Below are 18,615 nucleotides of genomic sequence, written 5' to 3'. Positions count from 1 at the left end.
TAAATCGTTGGATGCAAAGTGTGTAACATGTTATCTCATTTTTAAAAGATCCGATGATTAAATACATGATCCAACAATCAAAATCCTTACATATTTTCTATTTATTATTTTAAGAAATTATTTTATAGCTCAAAAATGAGGAACTGTATGGGCTGCTATTATTTTACAATAGCAGCCTACCCCACTCCATAACTATAAGACTATCACAAGTTCACAACGGCATAAGGAAATAGTTTTTCAACAATAAAGAGCCATGGACACAGACCACCAGAAAGCTAATAAAACCCATTACTTCCAAATCCGAAATTATATGCCGGAGGCATTGCAGCAGGAGGAGGCACCACATTGGGATCGAAATCGAACACATTACCATTGAGCCCTGCAGTAGGAAGCATGACTTGAGCAGGACCAAAAGACTGGGTGCCATTGTTCAAGTTTTGAAAAAGAATAGTTTGAGATTGTTTTGCCACATTTTTCTGAAGCTCCTCCAAGGCGAGCTTCAATTGTCCCAGTTGTTCTTTGTTCATTTCACTCATTGGATTCTGCCACCAGCACTCTGCCTGGTTAGCCTTCCTCATCTTGCTAAGTTCTTGCGCTCTCTTCTTTTCCATATCGAGCTGCTCGAGCACCTGAAATGACTTTTTAGGTTAGGATGTTAAAATCACTAGAGTACAAAAGCTATGATTTCTAGCCTCCACACAGAAAAATCTATCTTTTAACAAGATCAAATAACCTTACCAACCATATTTTTAAAACTCCCCAATTTATTTATCTTTTCTTTTTACTTAGATTGAAAATTGTCTGACCACCCAAAATGAATTTAATAAATTTCTAAAGGTGGAAACCATTCCTTTTTCTTTTTAAAAAACAAGCCAATTTATTTATTTTTTCATTTTATCATCGAACTTGGATATGACCAAGTTGAGTATATATCTTAACATAATTTAATAAATTATGTTATTAGTTGTGAAAAATAAACTAACTTTTAAATCGTGAAATAAGCTATAGGTCTTTCGTGAATTGGTCAAAGGTGATTGCTCATAAGAAAAAGAGCAAGCCCGGAATCGGTTCTCTATAGAAAAAGAATGGAGCGCTACCTTTTAATTAGAAGCGGTGTTTTGGTTAGGAGAGGGAGTCTTATTGAAGGAAATTTATATGTGAAAACTACAACAAATTTAAGAATTTTATCATCTATGGGCTAGTAAAAACCCACCATTGTGACTGCCTAACATAGCTTGATTTGGAAACCATATCTTGTTTCTTGACCTTCCAAGAAATCAGAGCATAACCTCAAAAAATGCACCAATAAGTAGTATATAGGGACTATTGGGATATCATGTCCAATCAGCATCACAATAAGTTGTCAAGGTCTAACAAAAAAAAAGCCAAGTGTGGAATAGCCCAATAAACTAAACTCCCAACTAATTGATGGTAAAAAATGGGTCAAAAAGAATATATATCCATCATCCCCTTTTTCCTTGCACAATTTGAGATTCACCTCCATAGGTGTATCAATAGGCGTAGCATCTGAAAAACTTATTATGGTAATAATATCGACAGTATACTTATGCTGAAAAATTGTTTTAAATATCGGTTTGGATCGACCAGGTCAACCTGTTGAACCGGGTATTGATCAATCCATCAATACGATTCAATTTAAAATATTGGGTTGTATTGTGCTGATTAAAAATCGATTGAACCAGATGGTTTTCCTGATATTGAAATTTTTTATATACATATTCTTTAAAACTAAAATGAACTTTTTAGAAAATTTAAACTAATACATGATATTTTCAAAAAGAGTCCTTTAGTGAATTTTTTAAGGAAAATGACATACATACATAATTTTCAGATACATAATATACATAATCTATGTGGCATGCCACATAGATATATTGACACAAAACCCTAAATGTTCACTTTTTTTTCCCGCTTCTCTCTCCTCTATTAGTAGTAAAATACACTGCTAGTACGTAATGCATTAAATACTGAAAAACAAATACACTGTCAAAAACATAATGTAATAAGGTACGGCATGATAACAATCAAACTTGCCGAAAATGGGAAACAAATACACTGTCAAAACGTAATGTAATAAGTCACTGTAAGCTTGGTTAATTACACTGATAATTCGTAATGCATTAACAACTGAGAAACAAATACACTGTAAAATTATCATGCCCACCGACACCAATGACAAATGAATTGTAACTCTTGCTCGATCGAATTTCAACAATATCATTAATCTCTAGTTGCATTTTCACACTCGGGGTTATTTCCCTGTTACACACGAAGAATCTAGAATGACTAGGACTTAGATCGTGATTGTGGATATCTTCAAACAATGTAATCTTCCACTTCCCATCGACGAAAAGTCTACCAACAAGCCCCGCCTTGTTATCCAACCTCCCGCATGTAAATATCAGATATTTGTAATCACCATTCGCATCCTTCGTTATTGAATCCTCTTGATTGAAAACCCATCTCTTCACTACAAAACAATGTTAAAACATACATTTGTTTCATAAATACATAAATTTAGTAATTGATAATGTAATAACTCATATAATATCAACACCAAAATGAAATGACTCTGTCATTATTACACTATCATACCATAGTATAATAACTCAATGCCATAAAAAAGTGAAACAAATACATTGGTAATTCATAATGCATTATAAACTGGCAAACAAATACATTGTCAAAAATATAATGTAATATTTTATAAACAACAAATGAAAGGTAAAATTACTCGGATATAATTAAACAAAATACGTTACATAGCGTAGTAGTATAATCAAATATTTGACCAATATGAAGAACACACACTATCGAACCACACTATATACCTAAATACACTTCCATTAAGCGTGAATAAAATATCACAAAACACAAACCAATGCATTATAACAACTGAAACCCATCAAGTATGTAAACAGAACCATTCAAGCCAAATATATTATTTAATTGGTAGTGTATAGTTCTATCAATGTTCATAACTACAAATTTTACTAGCTTTGTCCATACTTAAAATTACTCACAACAAATACATTAGGCAATACGAACAGAGTATACCCAAACAAGACAACATTGAACATATGTTAAAAACATTATGCACACTGACAGTGAACCAATCAAACCCATCAAGCAAGGAAACTAACATATTCAATGCAACTACATTATGGAAACTTACAGTGTACGTAATATTTTGGGTTTATATAAAACAAATGCATTACTAAAATGAAAGTGTAATCAAATATTTTGTGGAACCAAGAAATCACCAATCCAGTACACCATGACGAGGAGCAGCCCAGCAACATACACTATATGCTAAATACACTATGTTCTAAATACACTAAATGCTAAATACACTATTTGCAAAATACAGTATCTGGTAAACTAGGCAAGAAACAAACCATGAAACAAAATAATTACACTTTTCATTATGACAGTGCAATAACCCACTATCAAGCTTCACAAGTAATCCATAAGATGTTCAATCAACATAAAAAGCTAAATACACTGTCAAATGTATAGTGTAATAACGCATTGGAGAATACCTTCGACGTGGGTCTCCAATTTCGGTGGCCGTTTTGATCGACGAAGGGCTGGGCTAAGTGCTCCTCACGTAGGGGAGTCCATTGGTGGTGTCAGGTTGACAAACCGACATCGAAATCAGTTGAATCTGTGATTTTTGTTCGATGGATACCCATGGCTTCATGGTGGATTTCTGACAAAATCAACAACCGTTGACGGCAAGTGGTGGTTGGGTGTTGCTCCTGGGGGCCGGACGCTTCTTTTGGCTGCAGCGGCGGTCATATCGGTGACCGGACAACGGAGGTCCGTTATTGACCGTGAGAGAAGAAGAGAGAATCGCGTGAGAGAGAGGAGAGGAGAGATAGAGGAGAGAGAAAAATGAGACATAAGGAGAGAGAAAAGTGATTTTGTAGTGTTTATTTTTGATTTTTGAATTTTGAATTTGCCCAGTCAGCATATCCAGTCAGCTGCCACATCATTATGTATCTTTTATGTATACAAATCCTATGTATATGTATCACTATCGATTTTTTAATAGGGACATCTAATGATAAAGTCCTTCTACTTTTCAAAATCAATTTTTTTGTGCCAAAGAAGCCCCTCTACTTTGAATAGTGAACCACATTAGCCCTTCCGTCCCGTTTTTCGTTAAATATTGTTGTCATTGTAGTTAGTGAATGACAAATAATTTTTTAAAAAATATTTTAATACTCCAGATGTAATCCAGATGTCATTGACCAATAATTTACATTATTAAATTCAGATGAGGAAAGAAATTCTGGAAATTTTAGCTTTTTGATATTTTGGAGCCCTTGCACTTTCAGAAATGGAACAAATAAGCCCCTACGGTTCTAAAAAATGGGTCAATTGACTCCCTTATTTCAATCAGTTACAGAATGCCCTGTAGTTTAAATTTGGCAACAGAAAAACCAAGAAGATAGTTCCAAAACCAATAATTGAAACCCACATAATAAAACATCAAAACGAAACCCCGTATGCCAAACATAGCCCCATTTCGAAACCCCAAAACATACATCCCAACCGAAATCACTAATCCCAAAAAACTTGCATTTGAGAGCTGAAAAAGTTGGAGAAGATAGCAGAAAACAATATCCATGAGCTTGGAGACATGAATACGTACTTGGAAAAAGTGGGAATTGAGAGTTGCAACTAATTGACCGAATAAGAAGGATGAGGGGGGCTGTAGGACAAGAAGGATGAGGGGGCTGTAGGACGAGGTGCGCAAAAGCTGCACCTTTCTTTATATTTTGTGTTTTATTTTTGTATTTATTTCTCTGTTATTTTTTTAAAAACAGGTTAAAATTTACACCTATTTTCCTCTTTTACTTAAAACTTAGGCATGTCAACAAATGGGGTCCATATCAGCAATATTTGACAGAAAATTAGATGAAAGGACTAACGTGATCCACTTTTCAAAGTAGAGGGACTTCATTGACAGGAAAAAAAATTTTAAAGGCTCAGGTTGCCCATTTTAAAAAGTAGAGGGGTTTTATCATTACTTATCCCTTTTCAATAATGTATTTGACAGTAACCTAAGATTTTATTTAGGAGAGTAATGGTTGTAAAATTCTTTCATTTTTTTCATCATGTGATGTTTATTGTATGAGTTGAAAAATATGTTAAAAATACTATTAGTGAGAATTAAACATGGGCGTATAAAATACTAAGACTTAACCACTAAAGAAACATGATTTTTGTTATTTTGGTCTTGCGCAATATATTTATATTATCTTTGTGTCGATCGACCGGTTGAATCGGATATACCACATACCAATCGATATTTGAAGCACTACTTCCAAACCCAGAAAATATGTGAGAGGACACACATCCTTCATATGAAAGTATAGACTCAAAAACTGTGGAAGTTGACAATCATAATAGAGTTTGTCACGCCCCAAACCCGGTAAAAGTGAATAAGAAAAAAGAACAAAAATCATCAACACACACCTACGAACTAGTCAAAGATCCGACAGCACCTATAACTATGATAATCAAGAAACTATTGTGGCTTCAAGGATAAAAATATCTTCCATTTCAGCATAGTTTCTTGGAAACAATGTGAAACTATGCCTTTGTTGGTGTATGGACTTACATGTTTGGCAGATATATATGGTAAACAACATGCAAGATCCATGCTATTTTGGCATATAGACTTCAAGCAGTTGATGACAAAGTATCTTACCAGAACTAGCTCCCACAACATTATTCAAATTTGTAGTCTGGGCCGTCTGGCTATTTCAAAAGCAGAATTATAAATAAACACAAAAGTACCTTAGCTTCCATTCATTTGCTTATGCGGGGTAGGTTCCCTGTTGAAGGACGGATTGAAATGTCTTAAGTCTTTCTAGATGGACTGTACCTTCTGTCTTTATATCTTTGTGAGTCTACCAAACATCAATCTGCAAATACAATGTTGCCTTGGAGATATTAATATAACCCAACAATATAATATTTGGATCCAGATAGGAAATACAAACAAAAATATTGTAAGCAACGCTAACTAGAGAGCCAACTTTTTCTTGTTGTAGGTAACTTAATCTTCCTTAAACAATGCAGCTAGCATAAATTTCATCGACTACTATCATCAAACCCCACTATATATAGTGGAGTAAGTCCGATTGCTTGCTATGAGTTATAAGCGAAGTAGTCTCACACATAAATATAGCCAACCAACCATGTTTCTGTTTCTGTTTCTCTTTGCTTTTCTTAACCAAGCTTCTTCATTCACCCCAGCTCCATTTCCAGTCCCTCAAATCACCACTGGTTTCAGCTTTCCTTCATTCACCCCAGCAAGTTGCAGTGATGGTAACTTAACTTGCACGGGATCAGTTACCAGTCACGACGGCTACTTAAGCCTAACCCCAGAGCCACAACCAGGTTATCCAACCTTACCACTAAATCAAGTTGGCAGGGTTCTATACAGATACCCGTTGCTTGCGTGGCCAGCAGTGATCCTTACTAAATTCACGTTCAGGATTCTTACCTCCCCTTATTCCTAAACCAATAATTGAAACCCACATAATAAAACATCAAAACGAAACCCCGTATGCCAAACATAACCCCATTTCGAAACCCCAAAACCTACATCCCAACCGAAATCGCTAATCCCAAAAAACTTGCATTTGAGAGCTGAAAAAGTTGGAGAAGATAGCTGAAAACAATATCCCTGAGCATGGAGACATGAATACGTACTTGGGAAAAGTGGGAATTGAGAGTTGCAACCGATTGACCAAATAAGAAGAATGAGGGGGCTGTAGGACGAGGTGCGCGAAAGCTGCACCTTTCTTTAGATTTTGTGTTTTATTTTTGTATTTATTTCTCTGTTATTTTTTTAAAAACAGGTTATAACTTACACCTATTTTCCTCTTTTACTTAAAACTTAGGCATGTCAACAAATGGGATCCATGTCAGCAATATTTGACAGAAAATTAGACGAAAGGACTAACGTGATCCACTTTTCAAAGTAGATGGACTCCATTGACAGGGAAAAAAAATTTAACGGCTCAGGTTGCCCATTTCAAAAAGTAGAGGGGCTTTATCATTACTTATCCCTTTTTAATAATGTATTTGACAATAACCTAAGATTTTATTTAGGAGAGTAATGGTTGTAAAATTCTTTCAATTTTTTCATCATGTGATGTTTATTGTATGGGTTGAAAAATATGTTAAAAATACTATTAGTGAGAATTAAACATGGGCGTAAAAATACTAAGACTTAACCACTAAAGAAACATGATTTTTGTTATTTTGGTCTTGTGCAATATATTTATATTATCTTTGAGTCGATCGACCGGTTGAACCGGATATACCACATACCAATCGATATTTGAAGCACTACTTCCAAACCCAGAACATATGTGAGAGGACACACATCCTTCATATGAAAGTATAGACTCAAAAACTGTGGAAGTTGACAATCATAATAGAGTTTGTCACGCCCCAAACCCGGTAAAAGTGAATAAGAAAAAAGAACAAAAATCATCGACACACACCTACGAACTAGTCAAAGATCCGGCAGCATCTATAGTAGCCAACTTTCTAGAACTATGATAATCAAGAAACTATTGTGGCTTCAAGGATAAAAATATCTTCCATTTCAGCATAGTTTCTTGGAAACAATGTGAAACTATGCCTTTGTTGGTGTATGGACTTACATGTTTGGCAGATATATATAGTAAACAACATGCAAGATCCATGCTATTTTGGCATACAGACTTCAAGCAGTTGATGACAAAGTATCTTACCAGAACTAGATGGATTGTACCTTCTGTCTTTATATCTTTGTGAGTCTTCCAAACATCAATCTGCAAATACAATGTTGCCTTCGAGATATTAATATAACCCAACAATATAATCTTTGGATCCAGATAGGAAATACAAACAAAAATATTGTAAGCTACGCTAACTACAGAGCCAACTTTTTCTTGTTGAAGGTAACTTAATCTTCCTTAAACAATGCAGCTAGCATAAATTTCATCGACTACTATCATCAAACCCCACTATACATAGTGGAGTAAGTCTGATTGCTTGCTATGAGTTATAAGCGAAGTAGTCTCACACATAAATATACCCAACCAACCATGTTTCTGTTTCTGTTTCTCTTTGCTTTTCTTAACCAAGCTTCTTCATTCACCCCAGCTCCATTTCCAGTCCCTCAAATCACCACTGGTTTCAGTTTTGCTTCATTCACCCCAGCAAGTTGCAGTGATGGTAACTTAACTTGCACGGGTTCAGTTACCAGTCACGACGGCTACTTAAGCCTAACTCCAGAGCCACAGCCAGGTTATCTAACCTTACCACTAAATCAAGTTGGCAGGGTTCTATACAGATACCCTTTGCTTGCGTGGCCAATAGTGATCCTTACTAAATTCACGTTCAGGATTCTTACCTCCCCTTATTCAACTGAATCTGCAGACGGACTAACATTTATTATCGCACCAGGCAGTAGTCCCTCGCCATCTGACAGCTGTGGTTCCTATCTGGGAATAATGGACCCAGCACAAGACGGTAATATAATGTGAAGCTGTGGTTCCTATCTTTATTATATGATGTAACATCGAAACATACATTATATATTCAACTAAACCAATACATTTGGAGGTAAATGCAGGTCATGCTGGTGGTCAATTAGCTGTGGAGTTTGACACATACAAGAATACAGGAGATTTGGATGCAAATCACATTGCGATTGTCACAAAAAGTGTAATACATCCAATTCAAGCTAGGAGTCTCAATTATACCGGAATTGACCTGACAAGTGGAAGAGACATCAAGGTTCTAATAGTATTGGATGGGAGGACAAAGTCAATTAGAGTGCACATTGGATATGCATCTGATCCAATAGGTGAGACTTTTCTTGAGGTGCCTATTGACATCCCAAATACACTGCCAAGCTTCATCTATGTGGGATTCACAGCATCAACAGGGTTTCTCACTGAGCGTCATCAGATTCTCAACTGGAATTTAGTATCATTTCCAATAAAAAAATGAGGAGAATCAATGCGCAACTAGGGTCATGTGCTACTTCCTGGGATATACATCACACAATAAGAAACACTATCCAATTCTATGCAATTTTTAAATTCTTATGCTTGCAAAAATAAAGGAGGAAGGCTATGTAATCCATTCATATATCAAGTTCAATAAGGAATGGTTATGTCCTTCTCTTATTTTAGTCCTTGTCATGAAATTTAGACGTCATTTATTTTCCACCGACTTCCTTATCATGAAAAATGGACATGGCATTTATTTTCCACTGTCTACACCGATTTTTGAGAAGACGGATGGTAATGTTATATTACACTGGTGTGGAGATTATTTGATATCTTCACAAAACGGGTTAAGTGCAAATAGGTCACTGAAAGATAGATTAGTTTGCCAATAGGTCACTCAAAGAAAAAATTTTCAAATTGGATAACTCAATATTTCAATTTTAAGCAATTTGGCCATGGGAATCTAATTCCGATCAATTAGTCGTCGGAATTTGCTTACTTGTCAGTTAACTGCCAATGTGGAGTCGATGACTGGTGGCTTTTTAATGATGTGTTTTTACAACTAATTTTGAAAAAAAAAAATCAAATTTACCCACCCACCCCCACCCCCACCCATTCTCTCTTCACTAGAAAACTTCCATCGCACTTTGAGATTCAAAAACTGTGGAAGTTGACAATCATAATAGAGTTTGTCACGCCCCAAACCCGGTAAAAGTGAATAAGAAAGAAGAACAAAAATCATCAACGCACACCTACGAACTAGTCAAAGATCCGGCAGCATCTATAGTAGCCCACTTTCTAGAACTATGATAATCAAGAAACTATTGTGGCTTCAAGGTTAAAAATATCTTCCATTTCAGCATAGTTCCTTGGAAACAATGTGAAACTATGCCTTTGTTGGTGTATGGACTTACATGTTTGGCAGATATATATATAGTAAACAACATGCAAGATCCATGCTCTTTTGGCATATAGACTTCAAGCAGTTGATGACAAAGTGTCTTACCAGAACTAGCTCCCACAATATTTTTCAAATTTTGTAGTCTGTGCCGTCTGGCTATTTCAAAAGCAGAATTATAAATAAACACAAAAGGACCTTAGCTTCCATTCATTTGCTTATGCGGGGTAGGTTCCCTGTTGAATGACGGATTGAAATGTCTTAAGTCTTTCTAGATGGATTGTACCTTCTGTCTTTATATCTTTGTGAGTCTTCCAAACATCAATCTGCAAATACAATGTTGCCTTGGAGATATTAATATAACCCAACAATATAATCTTTGGATCCAGATAGGAAATACAAACAAAAATATTTCAAAAGTGTAATACATCCAATTCAAGCTAGGAGTCTCAATTATACCGGAATTGACCTGAAAAGTGGAAGAGATATCAAGGTTCTAATAGTATTGGATGGGAGTACAAAGTCAATTAGAGTGCACGTTGGATATGCATCTGATCCAATAGGTGAGACTTTTCTTGAGGTGCCTATTGACATCCCAAATACCCTGCCAAGCTTCATCTATGTGGGATTCACAGCATCAACAGGGCTTCTCACTGAGCGTCATCAGATTCTCAACTGGAATTTAGCATCATTTCCAATCAAGAAGTGAGGAGAATCAATGCACAACTAGTGTCATGTGCTACTTCCTGGGATATACATCACACAATAAGAAACGCTATCCAATTCTATGCAATTTTTAAATTCTTAAGCTTGCAAAAATAAAGGAGGAAGGCTGTGTAATCCATTCATATATCAAGTCCAATAAGGAATGGTGATGTCCTTCTCTTATTTTAGTCCTTGTCATGAAATATAGACGTCATTTATTTTCCGCCGTCTTCCTTATCATGAAAAATGGACATGGCATTTATTTTCCATTGTCTACACCGATTTTCAGAAGACCGATGGTAATGTTATATTACATTAGTGCGGAGATTATTTGATATCTTCACAAAACGGGATAAGTGCAAATAGGTCACTGAAAAATAGATTAGTTTGTAAATAGGTCACTCATAGAAAAAAATTTCAAATTGGGTAACTCGATATTTCAATTTTAAGTAATTAGGCCATGGGAATCTAATTCCGATCAATTGATCGTCGGAATTTGCGTACTTGTCAGTTAACTGCCAATGTGGAGCCGATGACTGGTGGCTTTTTAATGACGTGTTTTTACAATTAATTTTGAAAAAAAAAATCAGATTAACCCACCCACCCTCACCCCCACCCATTCTCTCTTCACTAGAAAACTTCCATCGTAGTCACCCTCTCCATCTGAGATCTTGTCGACTGGAATCGGAACTTCTCCAACTTGCTCCCCTTTGTCATTAAGGAGGGCGGAGCTTTTTCAAAACTTGAATCCAAAGACGAGATCCGCCGAGATACAGAACTCCAGAAAATCCCACTCCTCAACAGCAGCAACAAAAAATCAACCAATATGTCGACTTCTCGACTGCAAAGCCGAACATTGCACCTATTGTAGAGGGAGACCGAACAGTTTAGTTGTTTTCTCAATCCGCTTAAACTCAATCTTCCCCATTGCGATTGTCACTAAAAGTGTAATACATCCAATTCAAGCTATAGCAGTACAAAGTCAATTAGAGTGCACGTTGGATATGCATCTGATCCAATAGGTGAGACTTTTCTTGAGGTGCCTATTGACATCCCAAATACCCTGCCAAGCTTCATCTATATGGGATTCACAGCATCAACAGGGCTTCTCACTGAGCGTCATCAGATTCTCAACTGGAATTTAGCATCATTTCCAATCAAGAAATGAGGAGAATCAATGCACAACTAGTGTCGTGTGCTACTTCCTGGGATATACATCACACAATAAGAAACGCTATCCAATTCTATGCAATTTTTAAATTCTTAAGCTTGCAAAAATAAAGGATGAAGGCTGTGTAATCCATTCATATATCAAGTCCAATAAGGAATGGTGATGTCCTTCTCTTATTTTAGTCCTTCTCATGAAATATAGACGTCATTTATTTTCCGCTGTCTTCCTTATCATGAAAAATGGACATGGCATTTATTTTCCACTGTCTACACCGATTTTCAGAAGACGGATGGTAATGTTATATTACATTAGTGTGGAGATTATTTGATATCTTCACAAAACGGGTTAAGTGCAAATAGGTCACTGAAAAATAGATTAGTTTGTAAATAGGTCACTCAAAGAAAAAAATTTCAAATTGGGTAACTCAATATTTCAATTTTAAGCAATTAGGCCATGGGAATCTAATTCCGATCAATTGATCGTCAGAATTTGCTTACTTGTCAGTTAACTGCCAATGTGGAGCCGATGACTGGTGGCTTTTTAATGACGTGTTTTTACAATTAATTTTGCAAAAAAAAATCAGATTAACCCACCCACCCTCACCCCCACCCATTCTCTCTTCACTAGAAAACTTCCATCGCAGTCACCCTCTCCATCTGAGATCTTGTCGACTGGAATCGGAACTTCTCCAACTTGCTCCCCTTTGTCATTAAGGAGGGCGGAGCTTTTTCAAAACTTGAATCCAAAGGCGAGATCCGCCGAGATACAGAACTCCAGAAAATCCCACTCCTCAACAACAGCAACAAAAAATCAATCAATATGTCGACTTCTCGACTGCAAAGCCGAACATTGCACCTATTGTAGAGGGAGACCGAATAGTTTAGTTGTTTTCTCAATCCGCTTAAACTCAATCTTCCCCATCCCTAAACTCTAAATGAAGCTTTTCCTACAAAAATCTAATGGCTTCAGTCTTGCTATGAGGACGGGTGAACAACATATTGTTGCAATCGGAGTCACGATGTGGACCGGCGATGGAGGATAAAAAACGTTTAAAGTCGCCACCAATTGGTTTAAGGTGAAATTGGACACCGTTAAGACCTGCGAACCAGAGAAAAGGGGTACGGGGATCGATTGAGTGTGAGTAAGGTGTTAGGCACCCCACAACTCTCGTTTGAAAACAGTTACCCTAATTAATTTAATGGCTATCTCATGGAAACTTGCTCTTTACAAGATATAATTGTTTTGTGAAAAAGTTTGTATGAAAAATACTATCAACTTATGATAGTTTTCGGAAAACAGTTTGGAATATTACTATCAACTTTTGATAATTTATTTTTTAGAAATGCACTACCAACTTTTGGTAGGTTTCATGAAAATATACTACCAACTTTTTGGTAGGTTTAATTTTAAATACCAACTTATGGTATAAATGATCTATTGAGAAAATGTCACCTATCAATTTAAATTATTATTGTCAACTTATGACAAACTTATAAATGAAATCAAATAAGGCCCATAATCCAAATAAAGGGAATCAACTTATGATTTCCTTAATTGAAATGACCTACATTCAATTTTAAACGCATACACTCATAATAAATCCAAATAATTAATGTCCAAGTTATGCATGTCAATGTGAATGAGATACCCAACATAATGGCCAAATATACATATGTAAAATAAAAAATTAAGAATAACTCAAACAAAATCCTTAAATTACTCAAGCTCTACTTGATCCCGGCCCAAATAGAGTTCAACTCGACCCAAATAAAGCCAAGCCCGGTCCACATCGCAAACCAAATACAAAGAGGGGTCTAATAGGTATTCAAATATAATATCAAACCAAATCCATATTTAAAGATTCACATACACATATAAACATATATACAATATACACAACCATACCATGTACACATACACACATATACACATATAAAGTATACACGCACAATCCCACGGTATATACACACACATATATACACTGTATATATATACACACGAACAAAACCATATATACACAAACAACATATATATATATATACAGTCAGACAGTATAGATATATAAACGCACCACCTATACACGCACACACAATGCATATAATATATACACACATACATATATACATATAAACTCATATATATACACAAATATGTGTCTGAAAGAAATGGAGAAGCCACCGTATATCAAACATCAAGAACCCGAACCAGAACCAATGTAAACAATATATCAACAAACAATATAAACACTGCAGATATAAACGATAAACGATAAATAATATAGGACCCGAACCAGAGGCAATACAATATAAACAACACAGAATATAAACAGAGGCAAGTATAATCAAAGAAACCGAACCAGCCAACACAGATCAATCGGATTGAGTGCAGCGTATTACCTTCCGTGAAGTAGAACCGAGTGACTTTCTCCCTTTCTACTTACTCTGTACAGTGCTTCTCTCTGTCAAGAACCCCTTTTGTTTTTTTCCTTCTTCTGTTTGTTCGGCTGCTCTTCTTACACCAAAAGCAAAAACTTTTTTTTTTCTCTCCCTCTCTTTTTGTTGTGCGGCTCCCTCTCTTTTTTGTGTGTCTCTCACGCCTCTTTCTTTTCCTCCCCCTCTCAATCGTTGTGCGGTTCTCCCTTTTGTGTGTCTCCTTGAGACTCCCTCTTCTTCCTTAGGGCATCTCCAACCATAAGTTGGAAATTGGGGATGCAATTTAAATTTTACATCCATGAATAGTGTAAAAGTGAGGGTGGTATAATTCATTTACTCCAATTGTGGGTGGGAAATGGGGATGCAAAATGATTTCTTTATATTTTTGAATTTTTTTAATGTGAAACTCTCTCTTAACTACGAAAATTTATTTCCCTCCAAAATTTTTCATCTCCTCATTTGGGAGCTATATTTAGCACTTCATGATGAGAAGTTGTATAATACAACCCCATATACCACTTGGGTTGGAGAAGAAAATTTTCTTCTAAAAGTGTTATTTTAGAAGTTAGGAAGAATACAATCCCATATACCACTTGGGTTGGAGATGGTCTTATATTATGAGACTAAAACCCTATTTTTCCTCTTTTTACCAAAATGCCCCCCTTAAGCCTTATTTCTTATCTCTTTAAAAACTCTAAGAAAAACCCTTATTGTATTTTTCATTCTTTTTGCAAACGAAAAAGATAAAGCTCCCAGCAACTGGGATCCCAATTATGCCAATTGTTGAGATGTATGCACAAGATTTAATGTGCTTGTGATCTCCACATGCACATTAAATCCTGTGCATACACCTCAGCAACTGGGATAACTGGGATCCCAGTTGCTGGGATCCATAGCACTTCTGTTTTGCAAACCCCTAAAAATTTGGAACCTTGTCCTTTTTAAGGTTTTATTTCCAAAATCTTTTAATTTCCATATTTTTTAGATAACTTTTAGGGTTTAGTTGCATTGGGCTTGGGTTTGAATTTTTATGGGCTTATGGTCCAAAAACAGGCTTTTACATATTTGTAGGCCTATGAGCCCAATAAATAGGTTTTTGGGCACTTATTACTCTTATGTTCTTTTTCATTTTATTTTTCACTATTATTATTATTTTTTATTTCCGCCGGACGGAAACCGGTTACTACACATATCTAAGGATTCTTTTTATTCTTCAAGTCCTTGTGTGGACAACTGATCTAAGGCTTCAATCTTTTTAGGGAAAATTGGTGATAAGCCCCTCACTTAAAAGTTTTATTCCAATAAGGATACTCTTAAAAGTTTTACTCCATAAAGTCCATAAAGTTTAAAACACTATTCCATAAAAGAATAAAATGTTAAAATATATGGTTTTATTGCCTAAAATACTCTAATCTTCATCCTCAAACATAACACACTTCTCCTATATGTGATTCATCTCTGACCTCCGTCGGAAGTTTTGTCTCCACCGTCGGAAGCTTCATCTCCACCCCTCATGACTTATTCAATAATTATATGGCATTTTTTAAGTTATATTTCATCCCTTTTTTGTATTCGAACTAGAGCGAACTAGATCTACTCATATTCATCACGGGGCTTGTAGATCTTGTTGTTTTTCTTCGATCTGTCATCCCATCATTATTTTTTGATATTTTCCGTTGTGATTTTCGTGATTTTTTGGTTCTGATTTGAGATCTACAGACCATAGGTGATATGTTATCGGTATCAATTAATTTGATATTTATCATATGCTATCTGTTTTGCCAATTGTTATCTGTCTTGTTAAAATGTTATCTGTCTTTTTGAAATGTTACCTGTTTGAAGTTCCAAAAGGACAAAAACATATCACATGACATATCAGAATATATTCGAAACATATGTATGTGCATATTCAAATTCAATTTCAGAAGAATATTGACAGATACAAAACAGATATAATATCATATACTAAAGATAGAACAATATCTTTTCATGTTCGTTCTCTATTTCTCTCTCTAGATCAAAACTTTGCTTTGAAGATCCGTCTCTACCGAAAGTGAAGGAAGAATAAAGAGCCCCAATCCCGATCTTAGTTGCAAGGAGGAAGAAGAAGAAGAAGAGAAATGTCGCTCTATGTCGCAAGCAAAGAAAGGAGAGTCGATTGAGGAAGACGAGAGAAGAAGTAGCGAAGAAAGAAGAAAAAGGGAGGCGTTGAAGGAAGGAAGAAGAGAAACGCTGAAGAAAGAAGAAAGATAGGATATAAATGTTGCTTTTTGTCATTGATGGGATATAAATGTTGTTTTTTATCCTTCTACCTATTTCCCCATCTTTTATTATTCAATCTTTTTTATTTTGCCTTTTTATATGTGCCACATTTTTTTAAAATTTTTAAAAAGATTCATATCATTTTTTAAATATATTTTGATATTCCACATGGCTTTTTAAATTATATTTTATTTTATATTTGGACAAATGTGACATGTCAACAATTTCCGGTGTTAAATCGATCGGAAGTTGATCGGAATGACCCAATTGCTTAAAATTGGAACATTGAGTGACCCAATTTGAAATTGTTTTCTTTGGGTGATCTAATTGCAAATTGACCTATCTTTTAGTGACCTATTTACACTTAACCGTTCACAAAACAGACTATAAGAAACTCAAAGTTTAGCTTAACGATATAGAAAATGAAATCAATAGAAAAATAAATGGCAAACAAATAATCTAAGAGATTCTAACCAAAGAGCCTCACTTAGTATGTAGAGTCACCAAAGGTAGCCCAGATTGCTGGAGATGAATCATGTCAACCCAAATTGAACTCCTCGCAGTTCGCATTAGCATTCACCAATTTAACAAGCAATTGGAATGGTTTTGTAGGCCCATGTACCTGCTCTTGTTTACTTGAGTCATCATTGGTTCGTTTTTGGGAAATTAGGATTGGTTTGTAGCAAAAGAATTTCACTTTATTGTCCATAAAAAAATTCAAAATCAGTGGCCTTTCCTTTGACTTTGACCAATCTTGTTAAATGTCATAATTTTTTAAAAAAAATTAAATTAAGTGACTTGTACATTAGTGGAGGTGTAATGTGAGCTGTTCCGGACCATTATTGGGGTGGGCCGGGCAAGCCCGACCCTCGAATGGCTTTAGAGTCGGGTTTGAGAGCCAAGTTAGGTGGACTACTTAATAGTAACCATAGTATTTGGCGCTAGAGCGACTCTATGGGCACTCGAATGATACAGAATTGTGAAATTTGATAGAGTTTTTGACGATTGTGACTCTAAATCCACGCCCTACAATGGATACAAAGGTTACTTTTGGCAAAATTTATTGATTGTCAAAATAAATTATGTTATTAGTTGTGAAAAATAAACTAACTTTTAACCCGTGAAATAAGTTGCAGGTCTTTCGTGAATTGGTCAAAGGTGGTTGCTCATAAGAAAAAGAACGGGCTCGGAATCGGTTCTCTATAGAAAAAGAATGCAGTGCTACTTTTTAATTAGAAGTGGTGCTTTGGTTAGGAAAGGGAGTCCTATTAAAGGAAATTTATATGTGAAAACTACAACATTAACAATGAGGTATGGCTCCCCACATCTGGAACTTCCTTACTCTCAACTTGTTGGAAAGATATTCAAAGGGCTGGTCAGGTGGATTTGATGCATTATATTATCCTATATCCATAAGCTACTTTTCCTCTTTTGGGCTTTTTTCCCCTCATTGCTATCCATAGGGGTGAACATGGGTACGTTGGGTTGGGCCGGATTTAGGGAAATACCTTATCCGACTCGCATAAGGTCGGGTGAGATTTTCTTCAACCCTTAACCAACCTCATTTGAAGATGGGTTGGGTTGGGTCGGGTTATTTATCATTAGTTTAAAATTTTAACTAAAATTATCCACCTAAATCATTTTGGTGTAATTAAAACATAAATGAAGTCTTCCCAATATTCAAAAGAAGAAAAGTCTACTAACTCTAACATATATAGACACACACACATATATATATGAAACAAACTCAATGTTTGATTCTTGTTAATACTGCATACAAGTATAAAAGTGTGTGTGTGTGTGTATATAGATATATATATACTGCATACAAGTCTATACAAGTATAAAACGACATTATATAATAAAATGAGGTCGGGTCGGGTTAATATGGGTCGAATTAAGACAAACACAAAGCCATAAATAAAAATCTATTAAAACAAACACAAAACCATAAATAAAAATAGCATGACTCAATTTTACAGTAATGAAAACAACAAGGGACTGGGGTAGGCTTATAGCAGTCCCTCCTCTTCCTCATTTTTTTGATTATCAATAATTTTTTAAAAATTCCTAAAAAATAATAAATATCAATGA

At 35.4% G+C, this 18,615-nt stretch overlaps 2 protein-coding genes across 2 annotated transcripts; one reads left to right on the top strand and one right to left on the bottom strand.

Annotated features, from left to right (window-relative positions):
- Positions 1 to 275: 275 nt before the first annotated feature.
- On the bottom strand, positions 276 to 745 carry LOC119981910 (agamous-like MADS-box protein AGL61). The gene is made up of 2 exons (XM_038825048.1): positions 734 to 745; positions 276 to 629 (listed from the first exon to the last, which is right to left on the bottom strand). The coding sequence occupies exons 1-2, from the start codon at positions 743 to 745 to the stop codon at positions 276 to 278; spliced, it is 366 nt and encodes a 121-aa protein (XP_038680976.1).
- A 7,396-nt stretch (positions 746 to 8,141) lies between these two features.
- On the top strand, positions 8,142 to 9,051 carry LOC119981909 (anti-H(O) lectin 1-like). Its single transcript, XM_038825047.1, has 2 exons — positions 8,142 to 8,568; positions 8,672 to 9,051. The coding sequence occupies exons 1-2, from the start codon at positions 8,142 to 8,144 to the stop codon at positions 9,049 to 9,051; spliced, it is 807 nt and encodes a 268-aa protein (XP_038680975.1).
- Positions 9,052 to 18,615: the final 9,564 nt, after the last annotated feature.

This window comes from Tripterygium wilfordii, chromosome 17 (assembly GCF_013401445.1).
Source record: "Tripterygium wilfordii isolate XIE 37 chromosome 17, ASM1340144v1, whole genome shotgun sequence".
Classification (NCBI taxonomy): Eukaryota; Viridiplantae; Streptophyta; class Magnoliopsida; order Celastrales; family Celastraceae; genus Tripterygium; species Tripterygium wilfordii.
The sequence above is the reverse complement of the archived record's forward strand: the minus strand, read 5'-3'. Positions and strand labels throughout refer to the sequence as shown.

What these genes read in the sequence shown, in the direction of transcription:
- LOC119981909 (XM_038825047.1), top strand. Translation starts at nt 8,142, where the DNA reads ATGTTTCTGTTTCTGTTTCTCTTTGCTTTTCTTAACCAAGCTTCTTCA. An exon ending in AATGGACCCAGCACAAGACG is followed by an intron (nt 8,569 to 8,671) that starts GTAATATAATGT and finishes AGGTAAATGCAG; the next exon opens with GTCATGCTGGTGGTCAATTA.